Source organism: Capricornis sumatraensis, chromosome 2 (genome assembly GCF_032405125.1).
Source record: "Capricornis sumatraensis isolate serow.1 chromosome 2, serow.2, whole genome shotgun sequence".
Lineage (NCBI taxonomy): Eukaryota > Metazoa > Chordata > Mammalia > Artiodactyla > Bovidae > Capricornis > Capricornis sumatraensis.
In genome coordinates this window covers 20,885,289-20,910,643 of record NC_091070.1, presented here as the reverse complement: position 1 = coordinate 20,910,643, position 25,355 = coordinate 20,885,289, and the positions used below count along the sequence as shown (strand labels likewise).

At 40.6% G+C, this 25,355-nt stretch overlaps 1 protein-coding gene across 1 annotated transcript; it reads left to right on the top strand.

The window, feature by feature from the left end:
* The first annotated feature begins 9,642 nt into the window (after positions 1-9,642).
* COX16 (cytochrome c oxidase assembly factor COX16) lies at positions 9,643-23,721 on the top strand. The gene is made up of 4 exons (XM_068965975.1): positions 9,643-9,847; positions 15,601-15,672; positions 20,163-20,225; positions 23,391-23,721. Exons 1-4 carry the CDS (start codon positions 9,779-9,781, stop codon positions 23,508-23,510), a joined length of 324 nt encoding a protein of 107 aa, XP_068822076.1. The 5' UTR covers positions 9,643-9,778; the 3' UTR covers positions 23,511-23,721.
* The last annotated feature ends 1,634 nt before the right edge of the window (positions 23,722-25,355 follow it).

Sequence of the window (25,355 nt, the reverse complement as noted above, 5' to 3'; positions counted from 1 at the left end):
GTTAATGCAACCTAGATCTGAGTCCAAGAGCTAAGAGGCCTTACTTCTTAATGGAAGATTTTAATGATGATGAGCAGTATTTGTGAGATATTTCTACCTTTTCCCTATCCTATTGGTGGTGTGCTCAGAATAGGTATGCTCAGACTTCTCCAAAATAATAAAAATATTCTTGTGGAAAAATAATTCCTCTTCTCACCCACTTCCCCTCTGCCCAGAGATGTCCACATTCTAATCACTGGAAACTGTGAATATGTTATCTTATGCAGCAAAAAGGAATTAAGAGGTGGAATTTAGATAGTAAACAGCTGTAATAGGAAAATTATCCTTGATGATCTAGTGGCCCTAGTGTAATCACCTGGGTCTTTAAAAGTGGAAAGGGGAGGCAGAAGAAAAGGTCAGAGTGATGCAACAAGATGTGAGAAGGGCTTAACTTCCATGGTTGGCTTTGCAGGTAATGGAAGTGGCCAAAAGCCTATGAAAGTGAGTGGCCTCCAGAAGCCAGGGAAGGCAAGGAGAGAGAGTCTCTCTTAGGGCCTGCAGAAAGGAATACAACCCTGACAACACCCTGATTTTAGCCCACTGAGACCCACATCAGACTCAGACCTCCAGAACTGTGAAATTAGAAAAAAAAAATTTAAGCCACTAAGTTTGTGATAATTTGTTACCCCAACAATAGAAAACCAATGTCGATGGTAAAGTAGTGCACAGATATTACCAAAAGGCATAAAATGGGACACGGTTTGGAAAGCACTATATGCTGCAAGAATGCTGAGGGATACACATGTGTCTAGAGTTATATGTAATTACCTGTGGAAAGCAGGGTTACCTTGGAGGTGGACAGATTTAGGAGTGGCACTCTTTGACTGAAACCGTCTAGTAATCCAACTGCTGAGTCGCTTCAGTCGTGTCCAACTCTGTGCAACCCCACAGATGGCAGCCCACCAGGCTCCCCCATCCCTGGGATTCTCCAGGCAAGAACACTGGAGTGGGTCGCCATTTCCTTCTCCAGTGCATGAGAGTGAAAAATGAAAGTGAAGTCACTCAGTCATGTCCAACTCTTTGCGACCCCATGGACTGCAGCCTACCAGGCTCCTCCGTCCATGGGATTTTCCAGGCAAGAGTGCTGGAGTGGGGTGCCATTGCCATTATAGCAAACTGAAGTTAACTAGAGTATGAGGCATCTTCTTTCTCTGGCCCTGGGCTACATTAAGAGAACACCCACCCCAATAATTCCAAAGTCTGTGTTACATTCAAAATTGCACTTGGTTACCTACTAATATAAATTCAAGCATGCAGTACGAATGTTCCTTCAATAGCAAAAGGCAACATGAAGATAGCAATAAAAAATAAACAATAAAAGTTATTAGTTGATGTTCAGGAAAAAGGGCACTAGAGTACTGGCAAATCTGCTTAAGAATTCTAGCAAAAACCCAGTAAACCAAGATCCATGTAGCATCTAAATTTTAGGGATGATACCTCATTCTCTATTTTTTGATTAGCAATAAAACCTGAGAAGCCAAATCATTCTCTTCTTTATAAAAGTCCACGTACTAAGGTGAGGAACTGCATAGACCTGCCATTTTGCCTGCAGTAGTTACCTGATCTAAGAATATGTTTTTGTGTATAGCAGTCATGTGTGTTTTTACAAAATACTGAGAGGAGAAGGAAGTGACACTCATAGGGGGAAAACCTTGATTCTTGAAAAAGAACAGAAAAAAAGTTGAGACTAATTTACTAATATTATTGTTCTTTTGGGGGAAAACTACTGCACAATTGCACTCATCTCACATGCTAGTAAAGTAATGCTCAAAACTCTCCAAGCCAGGCTTCAGCAATACGTGAACCGTGAACTTCCTGATGTTCAAGCTGGTTTTAGAAAAGGCAGAGGAACCAGAGATCAAATTGCCAACATCTGCTGGATCATGGAAAAAGCAAGAGAGTTCCAGAAAAACATCTATTTCTGCTTTATTGACTATGCCAAAGCCTTTGACTGTGTGGATCACAATAAACTGTGGAAAATTCTGAAAGAGATGGGAATACCAGACCACCTAACCTGCCTCTTGAGAAACCTGTATGCAGGTCAGGAAACAACAGTTAGAACTGGACATGGAACAACAAACACACTGGTTCCAAATAGGAAAAGGAGTACGTCAAGGCTGTATATTGTCACCCTGCTTATTTAACTTATATGCAAAGTACATCATGAGAAACGCTGGACTGCAAGAAACACAAGCTGGAATCCAGATTGCTGGGAGAAATATGAATAACCTCAGATATGCAGATGACACCACCCTTATGGCAGAAAGTGAAGAGGAACTAAAAAGCCTCTTGATGAAAGTGAAAGTGGAGAGTGAAAAAGTTGACTTAAAGCTCAACATTCAGAAAACGAAGATCATGGCATCCGGTCCCATCACTTCATGGGAAATAAATGGGGAAACAGTGGAAACAGCATCAGACTCTATTTTGGGGGGCTCCAAAATCACTGCAGATGGTGACTGAAGCCATGAAATTAAAAGACATTTGCTCCTTGGAAGAAAAGCTATGACCAATCTAGACAGCATATTAAAAAGCAGAGACATTACTTTGTCAACAAAGGTCCATATAGTCAAAGCTATGGTTTTTTCCAGTGGTCATGTATGGATGTGAGAGTTGGACCATAAAGAAAGCTGAGTGCTGAAGGACTGATGCTTTTGAACTGTAGTGTTGAAGAAGACTTTTCAGAGTCCCTTACACTGTGAAGAGATCAAACCAGTCAATCCTAAATGAAATCAGTCCTGAATATTCACTGGATGGACTGATGCTAAAACGCCAATACTTTGGCCACCTGATGTGACGAACTGACTCATTGGAAAGACCCCGACGCTGGGAAAGATTGATGGCAGGAGGAGAAAGGGATGACAGAGGATGAGATGGTTGGATGGCATCACTGACTTGATGGACGTGAGTTTGAGCAAGTTCTGAGAGACGGTGAAGGACAGGAAAGTCTGGAGTGTTACAGTCCATGGGGTCACAGAGAGTCGGACATGGCTGAGCTCCTGAACTGATACTAGGGGAAATCTTGCCCTAAAAATTGAGGGGGCTCTTGTTGCATAAGTGTGTGTGTGTGCTAAGTCGCTTCAGTCATGTCCAACTCTTTGCAACCCTATGGACTGTGGCCCACCAGGCTCCTCTGTCCATGGGATTCTCCAGGCAAGAATACTGGAGTGGTTTGCCATTTCTTCTTCCAGGGGATCTTCCCAAGTCCATGGGGTCACAAAGAGTTGGACAGAAATGAGGGATGAACAACAACAGCAACAGGAAAACAGAATAAAAGCCTTTAATTTCTAATGAATTGAATCATTAGAATCAAGTAGAAGGGTATTTGTTACTTGAAATGCATCAGTAGATGAACAACTTATCAAGCACTACAAATACCCACAGTGACACTGTTCCACAGAAAGAAAATGATGGTTTTCCAGAAACCAAACCTAAAATCATGGGTTACTGCAATCTATCTGATTGTTGTTTTTAGTTGCTAGGTCATGGCCAACTCTTTTGTGATGCCATGTACTGTAGCCCAACAGGCTCCTTTCTGCATGGGATTTCCCAAGTAAGAATAGTGGAGCACGTTACTATTTCCTTCTCCAGTGGATCTTCACAATCCAGGGATTAAACCTGTCTCCTGCATTGGAAGGCGGATTCTTTAATAATGAACCACCAATCTAATTGATAAAGAATTCAAAATAGCTGTCACAAAGAAACTCAACGAGGTACAAGAAAACTCAGGAACCCAGTTCAATTGGTTTAGCAATAAAATTAATGAACAGAATACTTTAACAAGGATATTGAAACTCTAAAAAAGAACCAAACATAAATTTGGCTGCCGAAGAACTCAGTATATAAAATGAAGAATGCATTAGTAATCACTGGAAACAGAGCAGATCATATGGAAGAGCATTTATTTGTCACTTCCACTGTATATTCACAAGGGATTTGATATAGGTCATACCTGAATGGCCAACTGGTTTTCTGTATTTCTTCAATATAAGCCTCAGTTTTGCAATAAGGAGTTCATGATCTGAGCCACAGTCATCTCTTTGTCTTGTTTTTGCTAACTGGATAGAGCTTCTCCATCTTTGGCTGCAAAGAATATAACTAACCTGATTTTGGTCTTGCCCATCTGGTGATGTCCATGTATAGAGTCACCTCTTGTGTTGTTGGAAGAGGGTGTTTGCTATGACCAGTGTGTTCTCTTGGCAAAACTCTGTTAGCCTTTTTCCTGCTTCATTTTGTACTCCAAGGCCAAACTTGCCTGTTACTCCAGGTAACTGTTGATTTCCTACTTTTGCATTCCAATCCCCCCATGATGAAAAGGACACCTTCTTTGGTGTTAGCTCTATAAGGTCTTGTAGGTCTTCATAGAACTCATCAATTTAAGCTTTCTTCGGCATTATTGCTTGGGGCATAGACTTGTGTTAGAGTGATCTTGAATGGTAATCAGCCGACATCATTCTGTCCTTTTTGAGACTGCACTCAAGTACTGCATTTCAGACTCTTCTGTTGACTATGAGGGCTACTACGTTTCTTCTAAGGGATTCTTGCCCACAGTAGTAGATATAATGGTCATCCGAATTAAATTTGCCATTTCCATTCATTTTAGTTCACTGACTGCTAAGATGTCAATGTTCCCTCTTGCCATCTCCTGTTTGACCACTTCCAATTTACCCTGATTCACGTACCTGACATTCCAGATTCCTATGCAGTATTGTTCTTTACAATCACTCAGTGAATCGGCACATGAATTAATCCTTTCCATCTCCTTTTCTGCTGGAATTTGTCCAAAGAAGAAACCCGCTGGTCTGCCTGACTGGTGACTTCCTAACATTTTATCAGTCCAGGATCTCTAATGTTTCTGCTGCCAATGAAGTGCGTTTTGTGCCTTTCCTTAACTCATAGGTGATACACACAAAAACTGATCAGTGATTGCTTTGCCAAGTTCCCAAAGTTGGGGACCGTATTTCAGTCCACCTCATCCTGAGCAGCCTCAGACTGAATGTTTCCATTGCTAGCACCTTTTTCTTCACAGAACTTACATTCCCACTGTAACCTTGTGCCTATCAGGAGGCTGGTCCCCAGCACCGGGTGTGATTCTGTGCCCTGCAATGCACCACAGAACCAAGCTGAGCAGAAGGGCTGGAACCTGAATTTAAATCTCACGTCCATAAGTTGGGAGCATCCCTGGTGGCTCAGTGGTAAAGAATCCACATATCAATGCAGGAGATGGGTTTGATCCCTGGATTGGGAAGACCCCCTGGAGAAGGAAATGGCAACCCACTCCAGTATTTTTGGCTGGAGAATCCCATAGACAGAGGAGCCTGGCGGGCTACAGTCCATGGGGTCGCAAGGAATAGGACACGACTGAGAGACTACACAACAACAACAATCCATTAGTTGATGAGATCAAGATGAACTTAAATGAGCCCATTCCCTACAAGAATGTCAGTGAAGTCATGGGGAGTCAGGGTGTATAACCTTTTAATTAATCTGATTTTTACTTTCTACAGATAGGAATTAAGCTCAGGTTAATTCTCATTTCTCAGGAAACAAGTTGTAATTTAACTCAGCACCAAGGATGCCCTCCAGTCATGGTATTATAGTTCCTTGTGCTAAGGATCACAGATCCAGCTAGAGCAGCTAAGCCTGCTCTCAAATGTTGGAGGCAGGTAGCAGAATTTGTCCAGCAAACCTTTAGTCACTTACTCTCCTTAACTGACTTGTCAAGTGCCAGAAACTAGATTCCAAAAGAGATGAACTGTTCTCCACTGGTATTCTTTTTCCACTCCCCTCCCCTGTGCCTCATTGTCTGCCTGACGCAGCAGCACGGAAGCTTGGGTGCAGATCTAGTCCTGAATAGTGGCAGGTGTCCTCAGAATGGCAGTGTGAAATGTAATCAAAGAAATCAGCTCCATCTGGGGGAGGGGGCCACTTCATGACAGTTGAGAGAGTAAATAGTCACAGGACTTTGATTTCACTAGATATGGACTGGGAAATGAAATAAATGGCCAGCTAGGTGCTAAAAATTTAAACAGCCCACAGGTTATTTCAAGAGTGTCTCATCAGCTACAGGCAGTTCAAAACTGAACCCTTTAGCTTTTTTCCAAGTTCTCATTTCTCATGAACAGAGGAGAGAAATGGGCCTTGGGATTTGGGAGTGGAGCCAGACGCACTGGATGTTAAGAGGTAGGAATGCTCCTTTTCTACCCAAATCAATTTTTGGCAAGAGAGCCCCCCTCCCTCGCCCCTGGCTCCCACATACACCAAAGGGTACAGTGTCACAAGACCATGAGACATGTCAGTGAAATGAAATCCATTCCCTCCTTGAGGTCTGTGATCTGACACAGATCTGAGATAATCCTTAGAGATCTAATCTAGTTATTTAATGTTCAGGAAGATAATGAAATGGAGCCCCAGGAGGGTAAGGCTAATCCTGGGATCACAGACTGGACTCCCTACACACCTGGTACTTACAGACATCTCTTACCCACAGATCCACTCTCCCTCACCCAGGCTTTGTACTCAGGGGACAAACATCAATGTGTCCTAACATTAATGTGTCCCTAGCTTGTCTGTTTGTGTTGAGTCATAGATAATATTGTACATATGGCCACTCCCCTTCTCCTTGTTCACACACATCCATCTGTTCATTCAATAAGCATTCTTCGTAGGTATTCACCTTGCATTGTTACAAATGCCAAAAACACTGTTTTTAACATTTGTTACAAATGCGAACTCTCAGAGGCTTGTTTCCTCACCTATGCTCACAGAGACATGCAGAGTTTATCACACTTGGGAAAAAATAATGGTTCCCACTCACCCTTAAAACTGAAAGTAAACAGAAGGACTGTCTTTAGCTGGTGGTCAGAGTAACTGGATTTCAGTCCAGAATCTTCCACTAACCAGCTGTGTGACCTTGGGCATGTCGCCTTTCTTCTCTGGCCTCATTTATCCTTTTTGTAAAAGGAGGATCTCAGTCAAACATGGGTGATCTTAAGCTTTTTTCTCAGTTTTACACTCTCTAACTCTGCATGGCCTTGTGCGTAGTTGCTTCAGTCATGTCTGACTCTTTGGGACCCACCAGGCTCCTCTGTCCATGGGATTCTCAAGGCAAGAATACTGGAGTGGGTTGCCATGCCCTCCTCCAGGGGATCTTCCTGACCTAGGGATAGAACCCGGGTCTCCCACACTGCAGGCAGATTATTTACTGTCTGAGCCACCAGGGAACCAAGTCCCTGCTGACCTCTATAGGTCACCTAGAAAAGTCTCACCAGTCAAGTGCAGTTTGAGGTGATAATAGGTGAGGCTTTCCCTGACTCATCAATGCAAACAGCACACGTGAGGGGCTGTTTCCCAAGCTAGACGGTTCATGTGTGCCTATTAGTATGCCAGCTTCTTTAAGGCAGGGAGCATATATTTTCATCTCTGTGTTTTTCGAGCCTTCTAATGACTCCCTAAAAGGTGTACTGGATGGTTGTAGAATGAGTGGAAACTAGACATTCATAAACAACTGATGACTGCACAATATCTGGCAGTAAAAGCACGAGTATTAAAGATTCACAGATAGCAAGACACAACACCAATTAGCATTCAACCTGAATTTTCATGGCACTTTTAATCCTCATTTTTATTAAGCTACCCATCACTCAGTTCAGTTCAGTTCAGTCGCTCAGTCGTGTCTGACTCTTTGCGACTCCATGAATCGCAGCATGCCAGGCCTCCCTGTCCATCACCAACTCCTGGAGTTCACCCAAACTCACATGCATCGAGTCGGTGATGCCATCCAGCCATCTCATCCTCTGTCATCCCCTTCTCCTCCTGCCCCCAACCCCTCCCAGCATCAGGGTCTTTTCCAGTGAGTCAACTCTTTGCTTCAGGTGGCCAAAGTATTGGAGTTTCTGCCTCAGCATCAGTCCTTCCAAAGAACAGCCAGGACTGGTCTCCTTTAGGATGGACTGGTTGGATCTCCTCAGTCCAAGGGACTCTCAAGAGTCTTCTCCAACACCACAATTCAAAAGCATCAATTCTTCGGCGCTCAGCTTTCTTCACAGTCCAACTCTCACATCCATACATGACCATTGGAAAAACCATAGCCTTGACTAGATGGACCTTTGTTGGCAAAGTAATGTCTCTGCTGTTGAATATGCTATCTAGGTTGGTCATAACTTTCCTTCCAAGGAGTAAGCGTCTTTTAATTTCATGGCTGCAATCCCCTCTGCAGTGATTTTGGAGGCCCCCCCCCAAATAAAGTCTGACACTGTTTCCACTGTTTCCCCATCTATTTGCCATGAAGGGTTGGGACCAAATGCCATGATCTTTGTTTTCTGAATGTTGAGCTTTAAGCCAACTTTTTCACTCTTCTCTTTCACTTTCATGAAGAGGATTTTTAGTTCCTCTTCAGTTTCTGGCATAAGGGTGATGTCATCTGCATATCTGAGGTTATTGATATTTCTCCTGGCAATCTTGATTCCAGCATGTGCTTCTTCCAGCCCAGCATTTCTCATGATGTACTCTGCATATAAGTTAAATAAGCAGGGTGACAATACCCATCACTGCAGCCATGTAATTAAAAGACACTTGCTCCTTGGAAGAAAAGCTATGACAAACCTAGGCAGTGGATTAAAAAGTAGAGACATTACTCTGCTGACAAAAGTCCATATAGTCAAAGCAATGGTTTTCCAGTAGTCATGTACAGATGTGAGAGTTGGACTATAAAAAAGGCTGAGTGCCAAAGAACAGATGCTTTCAAACTGCAGTGTTGGAGAAGACTCTTGAGAGTCCCTTGGACTGCAAGGAGATCAAACCAGTCAATCCTAAAGGAAATCAGTCCTGAATATTCATTGGAAGGACTGATGATGAAGCTGAAACTCCCAATACTTTGGCCACCTGATATGAAGAACTGACTCACTGGAAAAAGACCCTGATGCTGGGAAAGACTGAAGGCAGGAGGAGAAGGGGATGACAGAGGATGGGATGGTTGGACAGCATCACCGACTCAATGGACATGACTTTGAGCAAGCTCCAGGAGATGATGAAGGACAGGGAAGACTGGTGTGCTGCAGTTCATGGGGTTGCAAAATCGGGACATGACTGAGAAAATGAACAACTCCGCAAATTACTGCAGAGGTTAGAGTACTGGCTTTAAAGTAGGTTTTTTAAACCCACTTTTATTGAGCTGATTTTATGTGCCAGGAAGTGTTCTAAGAAGAGACCCAGAACATGGGAGATAAATACAGGTTCCACATCCTTTGACAATTAGTACAAACATGACTGGGCTTCCCTGGTGGCTCAAGCGGTAAAGAATCTGCCTGCAACTGTAGGAGACCTGGGTTCATCCCTGGGTTGGGAAGATCCCCTGAAGAATGGCATGGCAACCCACTCCAGTATTCTTGCATGGAGAATCCCCATGGACAGAAGAACCTGTCTAGCTACAGTCCATGACGTCCAAAGAGTCGGACACGACTGAGCCTGAGCGACAAAGCACGGACACACAACCAGTCTCAAGTCCCAAGGGGACACCAGCTTGCCGGAACTAAATGCCTCGCACTCGAATTTCCGGGGGGAAGCTAGAGTGTGTTACTACGGATCTATTGCTTTTGCCTGCCGCAGGTCGATCTTAGAAAGAACCGGCACTGGGAGGCCAAGGAAAAGAGGTGAGTCAAGGACGTCTTCGTAGCGGAGCTACTGAGATTCGGAAGGCCACGCTGAGCTTGTTTGGCATCTAAACGACTCGGACAGTTCAGTCATGTTCGCCTACGCGGTGAGGCGCGCCCTGCGCAAGAATAAGACCCTTCGCTACGGAGTTCCCATGTTGGTGAGCGCAGCGGAGGGTGAAGTGTGTGTTGGAGGCGGGTGGGGAGGAGGGATTCCGAGAGGGTGGGACCTCAGGATTGGCTGGGACGTGAGTGCGGTGAACCTGTAGTGTGTGAGGCGAGGAACCGCAGCCTGCGCTAGACTGTGGCTGGCCTTTAGGCAGTCCTACTTTCCTAGTCACTCCCCGCGTTGGTAGTTCGATCTCAGGTCCTTGTCTGACCTTTGGTAGTTAACCTGGATGTGCTTCTGAACCAGTTTTTAACCCGAACCAGGCCTTAGCTAGAGCCTGGATGATTACTAAACTCTCATTCCCCGACCCCAACCTCCCGTCTGCCACGCTACAGCTTGAATATAACTCTGATCATTGAAACTAGTTATATTCACTTAATTTAACTACAGTTTTGGGCATCCTCAGGTTTCAGTTTACTAGTGTGAATTGGCTTAATTCTTCCAGGGTTGTTATGAGTTAAAAAAAAAAAATCCTTGTGAGTTAAATGTAGCACAGTGTAGCAGCCCTGCAAAGATAGTCGCTGCATTATGGTTGATATTTTTAAAGCACCTTGCAAGTAGTTTTGGCGTTTCTTTGTTTGTATCCACTCCTACATGGAGTTCTCAGAAGATCCTGTTCGTCTTGCGGATTCAAGTTAATGCTTAATACTTAACACCAACCGGAGTTGGAATCCAGTGAAACCACACTTTCTTTTCTGTTTGACCTTGGCAAGGTAGTTTGTTTCAACAAGCCTTGATGTCATAGTAAATGAAATAATTTAAATAAAGCAGGTGAACAGTTTTTAAATAGTTTATTGCTTTTATGAGAATTTGGTACAGGAAAAGTAACCAGATTTTGCATTTAACCAGGACTAAAGGAAAGTAGCGACCTTAGAAAAGTAATGTGTTTTTTTTAGTTCTTTTTTGATGAATGTGGATTTCTTTTTAATCTTTAAAAACCCCTTTTAATCTTTTTAAACGTTTAAACAAAATCATTTATAAGACAACGCAGAATTATATTTGCGTAGCCAACAGGGACTGTGTAAAAACTATCCTCCTTGTGGATTCCCCTTCCACAAAATAGGTCCATTCAGAAGCGTGATTGTCAGTGCAAGTTGAGGTCACCTGCATGTCCCACTGGAAGATAGTTTAGTTTTGTTTGTTATCTTTCAAAATCGTCAAAGCTAAGCTCTTAAAACCACTAGTATTAAAGTATAAAAGTACCTTCTAGGGATTCCCTCATTTGTTTTATAAGACAAGACTACCACAGTAGACTTCTTCCTAAGTGTATTTTTCTATTCTGGTCTATACTGTGTCTATACTGAATCTGTACTACACTGGACCTAGGTCTATACGGTTTCAAAATGTGGGTCCTCTGTTGACTATATGGACCTTTGTCCACAAAGTGATCTCTTTGCTTTTTAGTACATTGTCTATGTTTGTCGTAGCTTTTCTACCAAGGAGCAAGCATTTTTTAATTTCAGGGCTGCAGTTACCATCAACAGTGATTTTTGGAGCCCATGAAAATGTCTGTCACTGTTTCCATTGTTTCCCCATCTATTTGCCATTAAAGGATGGGACCAAATGCCATGATCTTCGTTTTTTGAACGATGTGTTTTGAGCCAGTTTATTCACTCTCCGTTTTCACCTTCATCAAGAGGCTCTTTAGTTCTTCTTCGCTTTCTGGTATAAGAGTGGTGTCAACTGCATATCTGAAGTTATTGATATTGGAATAACCTTGATGGAAAAGTCTCATTGGAATATCTTGATTCCAGCTTGTGCTTCTTCCAGCCCGGCATTTTGCATGATGTACTCTGCATATAAGTTGAATAAGCAGGGTGACAGTATACAGCCTTGACATACTCATTTCCCAATTTGGAACCAGTCTGTTGTTCCATGTCCAGTTCTAACTGTTGCTTCTTGATCTGCATACAGATTTCTCAGGGGGCAGGTAAGGTGGTCTGGTATTCCCATCTCTTGAAGAATTTTCCACAGTTTGTTGTGATCCACACAAAGGGTCCTAGACAAGTAACTAATTCTGTAGGGGAAAATGTTGAACTCAGTTCTCTAAAACCCAACAATACTAGAAAGAGCTCAGATGATGCATGGTCTTCATCATATATCAGTTGGATATTCCATATTTACTATATTACTATAGCATACTACTATACTTAAAGTTGAAATTATTTTCTCTCTTTGTTGTCATTGTTCATTTGCTCAGTCGTGTCTGACTCTTTGTAACCCCGTGAACTGCAGCATGCCAGGCTTCCCTGTCCTTCTCCATCTCTTGGAGCTTATTCAAATTCATGTCCATTGAGTCACTGATGCCATCCAACTGTCTTGTCTTCTGTCAATCCCTTTTTCTGCCTTCAGTCTTTCCCAGCAGCAGGGTTTTTTTTCCAATGAGTTGGCTCTTCACATTGGGTGGCCACAGTATTGGAAATTCAGCTTCAGCATCAGTCCTTCCAATGAATATTTCAGGGTTGATTTCTTTTAAAATTGACTGGTTTGGTCTCCTTGCTGGACAAGGGACTCTCAGGAGTCTTCTCTAGCACCACAGTTTGAAAGCATTAATTCTTTAATGCTCAGCCTTCTTTATGGTCCAACTCTCACATCCATACATGACTGCTGGAAAAACCATAGTTTTGACTAAGTGGACCTTTGTCAGCAAAGTGATTTCTTTGCTTCTTAATATGTTGTCTAGGTTTGTCATTGCTTTTCTCCCGAGGAGCAAGGGTCTTTTAATTTCATGACTGCAGTCACTGTCCACAGTGATTTTGGAGCCCAAGAAAATAAAGTCTGTTACTGTTTCCATTTTCTCCCCATCTATGTGCCATGCAGTGATGGGACCGGGTGCCATTATCTTAGTTTTTTGAATGTTGAATTTTAAGCCAGCTGTTTTACTCTCTCTCTCTTTTTTTTAATCTCTTACATAAATGTTAGTGCTTGCTTCACAAGAATATTTATTCAACAACAAACAGAAGAAGACTTAGAGTACCAGGTATAGGCTAACAGTACTCTCCTTCCCTTCTTTCCCAAACCACTTGGAAAAGAGAATATATTTGTTGTTTCAATTTGTGCACTGCCCATTTAGTCCCCAGAATTTACCTTTCTAATCTGACCAGTCATTACTGGTTTCTGCATACTAAAATTCCGACCATTTAATGTCTGAAGATGATTTTAGTATATTCATTGTTTGGAAACTATCATCACACTCTAATTTTAAAACATTTTCATCACCCAGTTCCCTGGTGGCTCAGATGGTAAAGCATCTGCCTACAGTGCGGGAGACCCGGGTTCGATTCCTGGGTCGGGAAGATCCCCTGGAGAAGGAAATGGCAACCCACTCCAGTATTCTTGCCTGGAAAATTTCATGGACGGAGGAGCCTGGTTGGCTACTGTCCATGAGGTCACAAAAAGTCGGACACGACTGAGTGAATTCACTTCACTTCAAAGGAATCACCAAACTCACTTGTAGCCACTTCCTGTTCTCTACTCTTCCGTCTTAGGTAACCACTAATCATCTGTTTATAGATGTAATAGAATAGTACAATCTGTGGTCTTTTGTGAGTGACTTTGTTCACTTAGCATAATGTTTTCAAGGTTCATTCATCTAACGGGTATCAAAGTGTCATACCCTTTTAGTGACTAGATAGTATTCCATCAGTTGGAATATTGTCCATTGATAAGCATTAGGTTTTTTTTTTTCATTTCTTGGCTATTATGAATAATGGTGCTATGAACATTCATATACAGATTTTTATATGGATGTGTTTTCATTTCTCTTGGATAAATGCCTACTAGTAGAATTGCTGCATCATATGATAGCTCCATGTTTAGCATTTTGAGGAACTGTCAAACTGTTTCTCAAAAAGTGCATCATTTTACATTCCCCCCAGCAACATATGAGGCTTCTGATTTTTCCACATTCTTATAAACAGTTGTCAGTGTCCACTTTTTAAAAATAATTAAACCCTTACAGGGAGATGTGAAGTGGTTTTGATTTGCATTTCTCTCCTGGTAGCTCAGCTGGTGAAGAATCTGCCTGCAATGCAGGAGACCCTGGTTTGATTCCTGGATTGGGAAGATCCCTGAAGAAGGGATAGCCTACCCTCTCCAATATTCTTGGGCTTCCCTGATGGCTCAGACAGTAGAAAATCTACCTGCAATGTGGGAGACCTGAGTTCGATCCCTGGTTTGGGAAGATCCCCTGGAGGAGGGCATGGCAACCCACTCCAGTATTCTTGCCTGGAGAATCCTCATGGACAGAGGAGCCTGGCAGGCTATAGTCCATGGGGTTGCAAAGAGTCAGACACAACTGAGCAACTAAGCAGAGCACAATGACTAATGATACAGGACATCCTTTCTTACGATTGATTATTGGTTATCTGTATATCTTTGAGGAACTGTCTATTCAAGTTTTTTGCCCATTTTTAAGAGAATGTGTTTTTCTTTATATTGGGCAGAGGTTTCTTTAAACACCTGGATTCAGTCTTTGTCAAGGGGCTCTGTGTGCTAGGGCATTCCTTCAATACTCAGGCAGGTTACAACTCTGCCTTAAAGTTTTACTTATTTGCTCAGAGCCTCAAAGTTAGCCATTGTTGAGTGTGTAGGAAGGCTCTTCTCAGAAATCTCCTGAACTTACACACAGCTATTGGCACTTGGACCATTCTGTTCATATGTATATGTAACCAAAAGTAGGATCTGGCTGCTTGCAGCTCAAAAGCCAATAAAAAAGTAAAGTTAGTGGAAAGGAAATGTTGCTTTATTTTGGATGCCAGCAACATGGGTGAACTATTTCAAGTCCTTAAAGATGATGCTGTGAAAGTGCTGCACTCAGTATGCCAGCAAGTATGGAAAACTCAGCAGTGGCCACAAGACTGGGAAAGGTCAGTTTTCATTCCAGTCCCAAAGAAAGGCAATGCCAAAGAATGTTCAAACTGTCGCACCATTGCGCTCATCTCACAGGCTAGCTAAGTAATGCTCAAAATTCTCTAAGTGAGGCTTCAACAGTACATAAACCGAGAACTAATAGCTGTCCAAGCTGGATTTAGAAAAGACAGAGAAAGCAGAGATCAAATTGCCAACATTTGTAGGATCATTGAAAAAGCAGGAGGGTTCCAGAAAAGCATTTACTTCTGCTTTGTTGACTACACCAAAGCCTTTGACTGTGTGGATCACTACAAACTGTGGAAAATTCTTCAAGAGGTAGGAATACCAGATCACCTTACCTGCCCCCTGAGAAGTCTGTATGGAGGTCAAGAAGGAACAGTCAGAACCAGACATTGAACAGCAGATTGGTTCCAAATTGGGAAAGGAGTGCATCGACACTATATTGTCACCCTGCTTATTTCACTTATATGCAGAGTACGTTATGCGAAATGCTGGGTTGGATGAAGCACAGGCTGGAATCAAGATTGCCATTTAGTTGGTGTGCTTTTACTTTCTCATATACTAAGTGTATAGTCTTCCCTTAGTTCATAGGTCTTTTATAAGAATTAACTGATACAATGATTGTGATCTGGTATTTAAATCATAGGATCAAGTACAGGTATAAATTAGTGATTTTGGTATTTGCTAATATGCTAAAATGTTTCCCAGTTATAGTTTATACTACATTTGCTCTGAAAAAATGAATGGTAACTCACCAGGAAAAATAATCTATAGGATTTTGTATAATCTGCCACCCTTGGCATTTAGATAAGTAATATATAGATATGCTGAATTCTGCCCTTCTATTTTAATTGTTTCTCTGTTTTGTTTCAGTTGCTGATTGTTGGAGGTTCTTTTGGTCTTCGTGAGTTTTCTCAAATTCGTTATGATGCTGTGAAGATTAAAGTAAGAACTCTCATTGGAGTTTGACATGTATATTTGTATATTTTGGTTTATGAGACATGGATACTTAAAATACTAAGCTGTCTGAATTTTTATCTCACTTTTTAAAAAAATATTTATTTATTTGGCTGCACCGAGTCTTAGTTGCAATATATGGGATCTATTTCCCTGAGCACGGATTGAACCCAGGGCCCCTGCATTGGGAGTGTGGAGTCACTGGACCACGAGAGATGTCCTTATCTTGCTTTTTCAGTCTGATGAATGATCTTTGGGCTCTTTTATAAAACAATTCTTTAAAAGTTTTATATATATATATATATTTAAAATTTTTATGTATGTATTCATTTTGATTGTGCTGTGTCTTCATTGCTGTGCAGGGACTTTCACTAGTTGCAGTGAGCAGGTGCTGCTCTCCAGTTGTGGTGCACGGTTTCTGTTGTTGAGGAGCACGGGTTCTAGAGTATGTGTGGCACATGGCCTTAGTTGCTCCACAGCATGTGGAATCTTCCTGGACCAAGGATTGAACCTGCGTCCTCTGCTTTGGCAGGCGGATTCTTAACCACTGGACCACCAGGGAAGTCCTATGCAATTTTTAAAGATGACTTTCCATTGAGAGTTATTACAGAATATTAGCTATATTCCCCATGATGTGCAATATATCCTTGAGCCTTTCGTACACCCAGTAGTTTATACTTTCCACCACTTTACCCCTGTATTGCCTGTCCCCTGCCCCTACTGGTAACCACTAGTTTCTTTCTGTATTTGTGCGTCTGCATCTTTTTTGTTGGGCTTCCCTGGTGGCTCAGATGGTAAAGCATCTGCCTGCAATGCGTGAGACCCAGTTTTGATCCCCAGGTCGGGAAGATCTCCTGGAGAAGGAAATGGCAACCCACTCCCAATACTCTTGCCTGAAAAATTCCATGGACAGAGGAGCCTGGTGGGGTACAGTCCATGGGGTCGCAGAGTTGGACACAGCTGAGCAACTTCACTTTCTTTCACTGTTCCTTTTTGTTATATTTACTAGTTTGTTGTGTTTTTTTTAGATTCCATGAATACATGGTATTTGTACGAATATGTGGAGAAAGAGACATAGATAATGGATTTATAGGGGCCTTTTTCATAGTTTGCTTTCATTGTAGGACTAGTTTGTTTGCTGTATTTGGGAGTCTGCTGCTTTTTTGTTACATTTACTAGTTTGTGTAATTACTACCAAATTCAGGTCTGTTGTTACAGAAGAATTCTGGTTAATTCATTCAGAAGTATATAGCTTTAGTTTGTGGCACACATCTGATACTTGTTTTTTTCCCAAGTACAGTTAACTCTGGAACAACAGAGGTTTAGACTGTGCTGCTCCACTGGTACCATGGACTTTTTTCAATAAATACTACAGTACTTTACAATCTGCAGCTGGCTGAATCCATGCATGTGGAACCCACAGACATGGCAGGCCAAGGTGTATATTTATTGAGGAAAATCCTTGTATAAGTGGACTCTCAAAGAACAAACTCGTGTTGTTCAAGAGTCAGCTGTATTTCATTAGCAGACCTCAGTAATGTTGGTGGGTAAGTAGAGTATTGAAAGCTTATTCAGTTTTTTCAATTAATCTTATGGTTTAAGAGAAATACCAATTTAGCTAGTGTTAAAGACAGTATTAGAATAAATATTAAATTAAAAAGGAATATATGGTTTCTGTGAGGGAATAGACCAGTTATCAACTGAGTTTTAAAGTTTCTGTTACCATCCCAATTATTTTATTAAGGACTTTTTGCCCTTTTGCTCTAAGATGAAAGTTATAGTAATCTGACTTTTGGAAATGGGATGTCATAAACGTATTTGAAAAATAATTGCATCTTTGTCATGAGTTTATCATGTCTTATATCCTACTGATAAAGATTCAAGAAACTGGTTCTTAATAAAGCTTATAGCATAATCAAGGCTGTGCTGTGCTATACTTAGTCACCCTGTCATGTCTGACTCTTTGCGACCCCATGGACTGCAGCCCACCAGGCTCCTCTGTCCATTGGGATTCTCTCAGCAAGAATACTGGAGTGGGTAGGCTATCCTTTCTCCAGGGGAACTTTTGACCCAGGGATCAAACTGGGGTCTTCTGCATTGCAGGCGGATTCTTTACCAGCTGAGCTACCCAGAAAGCCCCATAAGCAAGGTTGGGAGACTTCTAATATAAAAATGTATCCAAACATACAATATAACAATGCCTAGTGAAATGCTAGATTAGAATTTTACATAACACATTGCTAGAACTTCAAGGAGAGATATATAGTTTAGATTTGGGAAAGGGATACCAGAGGTCTGCTAGAGGTATCAACCTTTGAATTAAGGCTTTAAGAATGATAAGAGTTAAATGATAGCTAAATGATGAAAATGATTAGTATTATATAACATAGAGGGACTATTGGGCATATGGTCAGATTTTCAGTTTAGAACTCTCTGGCAAGAGTACAGGATGGATGGAGATTAGGGGAGCAAGATAGGAGGGAAGAGAGTGTTTCAGCTGGAGATAGAGAGACCTGTTAAGATACTTTGGCAGTAATATAGATGAACAGTACTGGAATCTGAAGTAAAACATTGGCAATGACAATAGAAATGAATGGATTCTAAAAGAATTTGTAGCAGCAAGTTGATAGTGATATATACAGTATTAAGATCTAAATAAATATGGAATGACTTGAGGCTTTGGTTTTAAGGACTGGGTAAAGTTTCACAGCAAGGGAGAATGAGGGAGATTGCAATAACAGAAGAGGTCTAGAGGATGGGGTCAGAGTAAACAGAACAAAATTGAGAGAAATGAGGTTGATTAAGAGGATGAGATTGGTCAAGGTCTGTGGAAGGAGGCTGAGAGGACAAAGATTAGCTGAGCAGGATCAGAGGATAAGACCTACTGAGAGTGAGAGGTCCAGGTTGGTTGATACTGAGAAGTCAGACTCTGGTGAAGTTGAGAGTCAGTGTTTGGGTAAGGTTGAGTTCAAACAAGGTTGAGAGGGTAAGGTGGACTAACTTTGAGAGGAATTGAGAAGATTGGTTGAGGTTGACAGGAATTACAAGGGTTGAGAGGCTGAGATTAAGGGAGAGTCAAGAGGGAAAATTCTTAAAGAGATGGGAATACCAGACCACCTTACCTGCCTCCTGAAAAACCTGTGTGCAGCTCAAGAAGCATCAGTTAGAACTGACATGAAACAGTGGACTGGTTCAAAATTGGGAAAGGAGTAGATCAAAACTGTATGTTGTCACCCTGCTTGTTTAGCTTAAATGCAGAGTATATCATGTGAAATCCTAGGCTGGATGAAGCACAAGCTGGAATCAAGATTGCCAGGAGAAATATTGATAACCTCGATATGCAGATGATACCACCCTAATAGCAGAAAGTGAAGAGGAACTAAAGACCTTGGTGAAGGTGAAAGAGCTTGCTTAAAACTCAACATTCAAAAAACTAAGACCATGGCATCTGGTCCCATCACTTCATGGCAAGTAGATGGGGAAAAAAATGGAAGCAGTGGCAGATTTTATTTTCTTGGGCTCCAAAATCACTGCAGATGGTGACTGCAGCAATGAAATTAAAAGATGCTTACTGTTTGGAAGAAAAACTATAACAAACCTGGATAGCATATTAAAATGGAGAAGCATTACTTTGCCAACAAAGGTCCATATAGTCAAAGCTGTGGTTCATCCAGTAGTCATGTACAGATGTGAGAGTTGGATCATAAAAAAGCTGAGCTGTTAAGAATAGATGCTTTTTAACTGTGGTGCTGGGGAAGACTCTTGAGAGTCCCTTGGACAGCAAGGAGATCAAACCAGTCAGTCATAAAGGATATTAACTTTGAATATTCATGGAAGGACTGATGCTGAAAACAAAGCTCCAGCAGTTTGGCCACCTTACATGAAGAGCTGACTCATTGAAAAAGACCCTGATGGTGGGAAAGATTGAAGGCAGGAGGAGAAGGGGGCAACAGTGGATGAGGTGGTTGGATGGCATCACTGAATCAATGGACATCAGTTTGAGCAAACTGCAGGAGATAGTGAAGGACAAGGAAACCTGGCGTGCTGTAGTCCATGGGGTTGCAAAGAGTCAGACATGACTTAGTGACTGAACAACAGCAACTGGAGGCAGAGGGCCAAGCTTCGAAGCCAAGTTGTGCCTCTTTGACAAGTCATTCAAACTCCCTGTGTTCCATTATCCTTGCTTTAATCAAATAATACTTAGGTCATATACTTTTTTGTGAGTTATAGGAAATAATAAATGTCAAAATATGTGGCATATAGCAGGTGCTTGGTAAATTTTTGGCTGCTATTAGTTGTAGTAGTGGTTATAGTACTATTGAGATATTAGTTGTCATACAATTTGATAGATTGTGGGGATTTTCCCACATTTTTGTAATCTGCCATGCCATCTGAGCCATGCTTATATTAACTTTTTAAATTGCAAATGGAATCTTAACAAACTGAAGTAACTTATGGCTACTTTTATTTTTCTACAGATTGATCCTGAGTTAGAAAAAAAGCTGAAAATGAATAAAGTGTCATTGGAATCAGAATACGAGGTATAGTGTGCTAATGTAGCAACATTCCTAGTCTGTGACTGGTTCTATCTGCCTTAAGGTAAATTCAAATTATTACCAGTACAGAAAAAAAATTACCTTAAATATACATTATTGGAACAACTATGTGGTTGTTTGAGAAGGCAATAAACATGGATCTATTTTTCATATATTATGAATAAATTCTGGATGGATCAAGAATTTAAAAATAAAAAAACCCAAAAGGCTAAAAATGAAATTTCTTTTTTGTGTTCTTGAGTCAGAAAAGCCTATTTAAATGTGATGAGAAATAGAGATGCTTTAAAAGTAAATATTCAAAGGTACCACCTAAAAAAAAATGTGTAATATAAAGTCAGTAGGTAGATGAGAAATCCTAAAAATATTGTCTATCCTTATCATGATGAATTGATTAATTTAAATATAAAGAGCAAATCAGTATACAATTTCAACAACTCAGTTGGCAGTGGAAACATGGGCAAAACATGTAATGAGTTCAGAGACAAGGAAATAAATAGCATTTTTAAAACATATAAAGAGATGCTCAACTTATAATAGGAATGTTAATTAACATTATAATGAAGTGTCATTTTTCCAGCTATCTGATTAACAAAATCAAGGAGTTAATAGCATGTTTAATTATAGGATGTTGGGAAGGAGGACATTCTCTATCTCTTATCATATTTTCCCTTTTCTTTTTATGTGTGGTCCTTTTTTATTGAAATGTAGGCATTGGGAATAGTAAATATTGAAGAGACTTGTGAAGAGCAGTTGATTCTCATTTTAGCAGTCCAGTTATTGGCTGGTCATTTTGAGCTTGATTTTACACTCTGTAAGGGAGGATCTGTGGAAAGGCTTTGAGGTTTCCTAAATCCCCTGAACTTTGTGGGACTCCTCTGAATTGTTTTCCTGAGAGGATCTTGTCAGAGCTAAAGACTGGACCACTGTGTCGTTTGCTATTTTTGTTTTAGTTTAGTTTGAAACTGGACCACTTTTGTGTGAAGTAATTCAGTCAGCCTTGCATCCCATCTAACAGTTATTCTTAAATTCTTTTGAGCACATATGTCTTACATTATCTGAGTGAAGGCCATTGTTCTTTCTTAAAACCTTTCTTTAACTTTGGGGCATTTCATAACTATACTTGAAGATAACTTACTCTCTTCTTGAATTAGTAGAAATTTGTTCACCTTTGTAGATTTAAACTTTTGGTAAAGCTCTAAGAGAAATTTAGAGAATCATTATTCACTATTTCCCCATCATTTTCTCTTAAACTTCTAACTTGGTACCTCTCAGTATATAAGCAGTATATGGGCTATGAAGGGTTTGTCTGGAAGTAGATGTTCCCTATAGCTCTTTTAGAAACCATAGAATGTGAGAGCTGAAGAAGTCATGCAGACCGTTTGGTCTTGTCTTTTCATTATTACTTATGAGAAAATTAGTGCCCAGATAACTCAAATCACTTGCACAGGGTTATATAGCTTATTGGTAAAAGAGTAATGTTTAGTATCCAAGTGTCAAGGTCAATTTATATCATTTCCTCTGTCACTGGATGTAAGCTGTCCTGTGTTCTCTGTGTTTCTTTTTCTATCTTGTTCAGTTAATTATTCCAGAATAACCAAAGCACATATATGAAAGTTACTGTCAGAGTGGTGTGAGAGGATAAAGAAATGTTTATGTTCTTCCCTTTTTTCCTGTTTTCATTCCTGTGCTCCAGAGGTACAGCTAACTAAAGATACGGTGATGCAAACTCTACGTGAAACTAGTTTTTATTGCCCCAGAAGGGCTTTGCTCACAGCCGCTATAGGGAATTGCTTTTCATTCTTAAGGCCAGGCTCATTTCTAAGGTGTGGAGCAAATCATTGTGATATCTCTCCCTTCTAGCAGACTCTGTACAGTCTCCACCTTTGGTCTCTTCCTTTCATTTACTGCCAGTACCTGTGCTAATCATTACTCTTCTGGATCAGTGTTGAGGTGGAATTTCGTTTTCTCAGCTTCTTCCCTTTGTGCTCTCAGAAATAAAACATGTAAATTATTCAAGAAATATAAGTCAGAATGACTTGGAACAAAGAGGAACCACCTCACATAGATCAGAATGGCAATCATTAAAAAATAATCTACAGATAAATGCCGAATCTGGTTTAGAGAAAAGATAACCCTCCTGCACTGTTGGTGGGATTGTAAATTGGTGCAGCTACTATGGAAAACAATATGGAGGTTCTTCAAAAAACTAAAAATAGAGTTCCCATATGATTCAGCAATCCCACTCCTGAATATGTATCTGGAGAAAACTATAATTCAGAAAAATATATGTACCCCTATGTTCATAGTTGTACTATTCACAATAGGCAAGACATGGAAATAACTTAAATGACTATTGACAAATGAATGGGTAAAGACAATGTGGTACATATGTACAATGAAATACTGCTCAGCCATAAAAAAAGAATGACACCATTTGCAGTAACATGGATGGATCTGGAGATCATCATACTATGGGAAGTAAGTCAGAAAGAGAAAGACAGATGCCATATGGTATCACCTATATGTGGAATCTAACATATGACACAAATGAACATATCGACAAAATAGAAACACACTCTGATATAGAGAACAGACTTTTGGCTTGCCAAGGTGGGGGCAGGTGGAGGATGGAAGGATTGAGAGTTTGAGATTAGCAGATACAAAGTATTATATACAGACTGTGTAAACAATAAGATCCTACTGTATATGCACAGGAACGTATATTCCATATTCTGTGATAATCCATCATGGAAAAGAATATGAAAAAGAATATGTGTGTGTATGTATACATATATATGTATAACTGCAGAACTTTTGCCATAGCGAAAATTAACACAACATTGTAAATCAACTGTAATTCAACAAAATAAAAATTTTTTAAAAAACATGTAGATTCTGTTCCTTTTTTAATAGTTTTATTCTGATGAGGGGAAAGATAGGCAGTAATTTCAATAGCAAGAAAAATTCCAGATCCTATAAAGAAATATAGTATTTCTTTAATTATTAAGCTTGACATGCAGTTGATTTGTTTACTAGAATTATAAGTGGGGGCCTATTGAATTCTTTCTACTCATTTATTCAGTTAGGTCCTAGCCAAACTCACAGGGCTCCTATACTAATATTTATGCTCTAATTTTTGTGGCTCTGTAGAAAATAAAGGATTCCACCTTTGATGACTGGAAAAATGTTCGAGGACCCAGGCCTTGGGAAGATCCTGATCTCCTCCAAGGACGAAATCCAGAAATCCTTAAGACTAATAAGACAACTTGACCATGTTGATTCTGTTTTTACTTTTCAAATTTTAAATAAAAATGTTATCAACTGGAATTCCAACCATATACTCCTATCCAATGGAGAGAAAATTCCAGACCTGCAGAAGCCTAGATATGAGTAATTTGATGACAAGTACTCTTGATAAAAAGTCAAGTACAGGTTTGTATAAGGCCCAACTCTTCCATATGCAAATGAAAGTAACAATGTTGACCATATATATTTTACTGCTCAATAAATGTGAATATTGCTACTTAAAGAGTGTCCTTTATTCTACTCCCAACATGCATGCATGCTAAGTCGCTTCAGTCATGTCTGACTCTTTGCAAGCCTAAAGATGATAGCCCACCAGCATCCTCTGCCTATGGGATTCTCCAGGCAAGAATACTGGAATAGGTTGCCATGCCCTCCTCCAGAGGATCTTCCCAACTCAGGGGCTGAACCCACATCTCTTAGGTCTCTGCATTGGCAGGCAGGTTCTTTACCACTAGTGCCATCTGGGAAGACTACCCCCTCCCCGCCCCCCCACCCCCGCCCATATTTCTTTTCCACCAGCAAGTAGGATTCCTGCTTGACAATAGTTGGTCTAGATCCAAATTTTAACAGTAATGTCAAGCAGAATTTTATATTAGACCTGTGTGGAAAATGATCAGTGTGGTGAGATTCTTGGTTTTAATTTTAATACCTCACATGACATGCTTATCAGTCTCCGAGGCATCACCTGATGATTGTATTGATACCATTAAAATGTGTTAAGAAACATATATTGTCGCAAGTTAAAGGAAAAATAATGAGGTCTTAACTTCCACCTAATATACAAAAAAAAATTGAAAAACTGAAAATTGATGTTCTTCGATCCATGAGAACAGAGGTACAGGATAAAACCATCATCTGAAAACTTGAGATACAGACAAATATAGAGAATCTCCTCCAGTTTTCCTGGAGGAGAAACCACCTGGAAACCCCTGCTGGGCCCAGCATCAGATAAAAATACCTAAAGGGAAATTGACTAATTACTAGAGACTGAGCATGGACTAACTTGAGAGTTAAAAACTCCTGGAGATCAGGACAGGAACAAACTTTGACTTCCAGAAGCCCCACCAGCTTTTCACAGTGAATGTTGGAGAAAAATCTTGTTCTTCTAACAAGGGGAGGGAAAGTAACCATTTTGAAATATGCCCCCCAAATTGTCTTAACAAAATCCTGGTGTCAAAGGGAACTAACTCTTGGTAGAGCCTAATTACACTGGATTTTACCAGAGCATAACCAACTGGGGTAAGAGAAATACCCAACTCTAGCCCCTACCAGCCTTTCTTTCTCACCTAAATGGGGGGAGAGGAGCAGGGAGTAAGACTGAGAAGCAGTTGTGAAGGTTACATACCAAGATCTCATGATTGGTAATAGACCTAATCAAAAGACTAGACTGTTGCCATCCCACATTACTGCCACATCATCCGAGGCCTACTCAATGGACTTTGTTTTACCCAGTCCAACTGGATATCATGACCAACTTTGAACAGCAACAACAAAAACTACACAGCATACTAAACGACAGAAGGCACAGTTCTAAAAGACAAACCAAGCATGAAATTCAGATACATATATGGCAAGGATTGGAGAATTTAAAATGACTATGGTTAGTATGTTTAGAGTGCTAATGAAAAAAGTATACAACATGCAGTTGGATAATAAGCAGAGAGATGAACGTTCTAGGAAATCAAAAGGAAATTCTAGAAATCAAAAATGCTATTAATGAATGCTTAGATGGAGTCATCAACAGAGTAGACAGGATTGAGGAGGGAAGGAGTGAAAAGGAGGGTTAGGATCCATATACCATATTAACAC

Coding starts and splice junctions, on each gene's coding strand:
- COX16 (XM_068965975.1), top strand. CDS start 9,779: ATGTTCGCCTACGCGGTGAGGCGCGCCCTGCGCAAGAATAAGACCCTT. Junction 15,673..20,162: donor ATGATGCTGTGAAGATTAAA/GTAAGAACTCTC, acceptor ATTTTTCTACAG/ATTGATCCTGAGTTAGAAAA. Junction 20,226..23,390: donor CATTGGAATCAGAATACGAG/GTATAGTGTGCT, acceptor GTGGCTCTGTAG/AAAATAAAGGATTCCACCTT.